General features: G+C 38.7%; 1 protein-coding gene across 1 annotated transcript; it reads right to left on the bottom strand.

The window, feature by feature from the left end:
• LOC143177336 (uncharacterized) lies at positions 1-1,329 on the bottom strand. The gene is made up of 3 exons (XM_076375211.1): positions 945-1,329; positions 631-887; positions 1-346 (listed from the first exon to the last, which is right to left on the bottom strand). The coding sequence occupies exons 1-3, from the start codon at positions 1,327-1,329 to the stop codon at positions 137-139; spliced, it is 852 nt and encodes a 283-aa protein (XP_076231326.1). The 3' UTR covers positions 1-136.
• Between the last annotated feature and the right edge of the window lie 1,560 nt (positions 1,330-2,889).

The following is a 2,889-nucleotide window of genomic DNA, read 5'->3' as shown; positions in this document are numbered from 1 at the left end:
ATGTGGAATGAGAAGTCAATATTTGCCGAGATGATGGTTTTTTAATTACACATGGACAAATGATTCAGAATAATTACACAAAGATCATGTAACGATTACAATACCGTTCTGTCGTACGATACAATCGTAGTTAGAGTTAATTATAGAGCATGATTTTTCCAATTATTCCGATCACCATCTGCACGATAGGCAAGACGATAAAACCGAATATAAATATTAAACAGACGTAAACGCTGAATAATTCCGTGGTGAACACCAGGCATCGTATCATCGTCTGCCGGAAGTCTTTGCTGCTCCTTATGCTGATCACTTTGTCCAGAACGAAACGCAATATGTACAGAAATACCTTTGAACAAAACGCTACGATTATTTCTTTTTTACATAGATATCTTTCACGAAGGGAAACAATGTTTAAAAAAAACCATTTTTATATTGCTGTTTTGTAGAAATAATACGAAAGATGTCCTCAACTTTTTAAATGGAAGATTAGATAAATATTTTATATTCTCGTTAGTTGAATTAACGATCTTCTACTTATTCTAAGCAGAGCTGATCAACAACTCATGCAGCTAAATTAATAAATTGTATTAGTCAATTTATTCTGTGTAATCGGTCATTATTTAGCAGTACCTCTACGACAGGTATAATATTCAGCATCACGTATAACAGAGCGAGAAGAGATCGACCAGTTGCCTGACCCATTAGTCTGATTAGGGCTGGAAAAGAATATTCTGTTCGAGGAACGCCACAGGATTCTTGATACTTGACCAAGTACTCCCGAATGTTGTGCAGGAAATTTGATTTATCGTCGCTTTTACTAACATCTTGGTAACGATTATCAATCCTTTTGTATATATCTCGCAACACGTTCGGTGGCAGTTTATGTCCTTAAAAAGAACAATTATTTAATATCATTTATGTGACAAATTTTTAATGAAATTTACTTGAATCAACGCCATTTTGGTTCCAGTAATTCGAACGATCAAAATCGGAAATGCTGTAAAGATTCTTCCTCTTCCACTCGGGACTACTTTTAAGCTCTGGGACAATATTTCCAGGCAAAGAAGAGTCGACTATTTCGTCATTGTATTTCCAATCACCCGATATTTGATGTAAACCAGTTCCATCGGATTTAATTTTGAATTTATCTCTCGAACGTGAAACGAAATTGCACGTTAAGCGACTTTCCACGTGGTTGGTTCCCATTTCAGGTTTCTCTCCTAACTGGTAAAAGAATATAAAGTGCAGGAAAAGAGGCTTAACTCTTTCAGAATAAAGATACGAAGCAGAACAAATTAACTGTGGAGCTGATTGTGACCGAAAAGACATGAGTGGAAAATTCAACCCCTTGACATACTTTGACAAGTCTGACTCGTGTACTTTTTACGGTATCTTCGCTGCCGATTACGCGATAACGCGTCATCAGGATATTTCGCAAGTAACCAATCACGCACTATCGCGTGAGAGATCTATGTTCATTCAATGGGAGCTCTCTTTTCGGCAGTTTGGGATATTCACACGTTTCAGATCGGCAGCGAAGGTAAAAACATTACGAAAGAAAATTGTATAGAAAGGGGTTTAAGAAAACTGAATTATGAATGCAAAGGATAGGACATTATTGGGATGACTCCGTTTCCTATGATGTACTTGTTGATTGTGAAAAAGACATTTATTTTCCAGATGCCACTTCTCGTTATAATCAGACTTTGGTACAAAATCGAAGCCGTTCTGACTCTGTTGATCGTTCATATCCAGAGAACAGGATACACGGATCGCAGTTGGACCTCCGTCGGCACGCATGATCGCTAATTTCGAAAGGACGCACGATTTTTCCAAGCACAGATTACAATTTTATGCCACGACGACGAAAGAACGGATCAGTTAATTTTCATTTCTTCATTCGTCCGAAAGAACGTATGTCGTTCCAGGATGGAAGGCTCGTGAAATTGTCCATAGGTACGTATACGTCACCTGACAACGAAGCACACATACACCGTGTTTCATTTTCAACTCTCATTCAACTCGCCGTTTAGATCACATCGCGAATTCCATAAACTGCGAAAATAAATAAAGAGGCTTATTCAATAGAACTTTATTGTCACGTGACTAACAATAAGACAGCCGACAACGTGTAGTGGTTTCTTGAGAAAGCCGCAAATTACAAATCGTTTATACAAATCCATTCTCAGTTACGTACATTTGTGTGTGTGTGTGTGTGTGTGTGTTTGTGTGTATACATCCCTTTGGGACGCTAATTAAGTGTTTGTCGAAGATAAAATGTGATGCAAGAGAAACTGGGAAACGGAAGATTCGAATGCAAACACGAAAGAAAGGATCAGCGATAATGATTCTGTGCTCGTCGCTTTACAAAATTGATCTCGTTGCATACAGCTATACAGTCAGGAGGGGTATTCTCGGCTTGCATCGTACCAACTAGGATCCACTAACTCTACAAATAATATATCTCTACAATTCCGGACCGATCGATATCGGTTCACTTTCACGCTCATCACAGTCGCGCATCTCACTATTTATTACTTTAAACTGTGTGCACTGCGTTACGTTGATATTCTTTTATCTTGTCTGCCTCCTTTTCTTTCGTTCGAGGATAACATCGAAGACACAGCAGCTTTGAAGCCAATTTAGGAGACGAAAATAGTTTCTGTGAGTTGGGGGGCAAAAAAGCACGAGTCATCGAAGAAACATCTCGACGAGATTCGTCGAAGATGCAGTTTATCTGCTTTGGCGCTTAAACAGCAGTAGTGCGTGGAAATTTCGAAGCATATCGCGTGAGATATTCTATGCTTTATGCAGTTTCTTTTGTACAGCAATTCCAACCACTTATGCGAGATGAAACGCATTTGGAGGACAACGATCGATTGCGAGGTA

Source organism: Calliopsis andreniformis, chromosome 3 (genome assembly GCF_051401765.1).
Source record: "Calliopsis andreniformis isolate RMS-2024a chromosome 3, iyCalAndr_principal, whole genome shotgun sequence".
NCBI lineage: Eukaryota > Metazoa > Arthropoda > Insecta > Hymenoptera > Andrenidae > Calliopsis > Calliopsis andreniformis.
Note: the sequence above shows the minus strand (reverse complement) of the source record. Positions and strands in the feature narration are given on the sequence as shown.

What these genes read in the sequence shown, in the direction of transcription:
- LOC143177336 (XM_076375211.1), bottom strand. Translation starts at nt 1,329, where the DNA reads ATGTCTTTTCGGTCACAATCAGCTCCACAGTTAATTTGTTCTGCTTCG. An exon ending in CCAAAATGGCGTTGATTCAA is followed by an intron (nt 888 to 944) that starts GTAAATTTCATT and finishes GTTCTTTTTAAG; the next exon opens with GACATAAACTGCCACCGAAC. An exon ending in ATATTATACCTGTCGTAGAG is followed by an intron (nt 347 to 630) that starts GTACTGCTAAAT and finishes TTTTGTTCAAAG; the next exon opens with GTATTTCTGTACATATTGCG.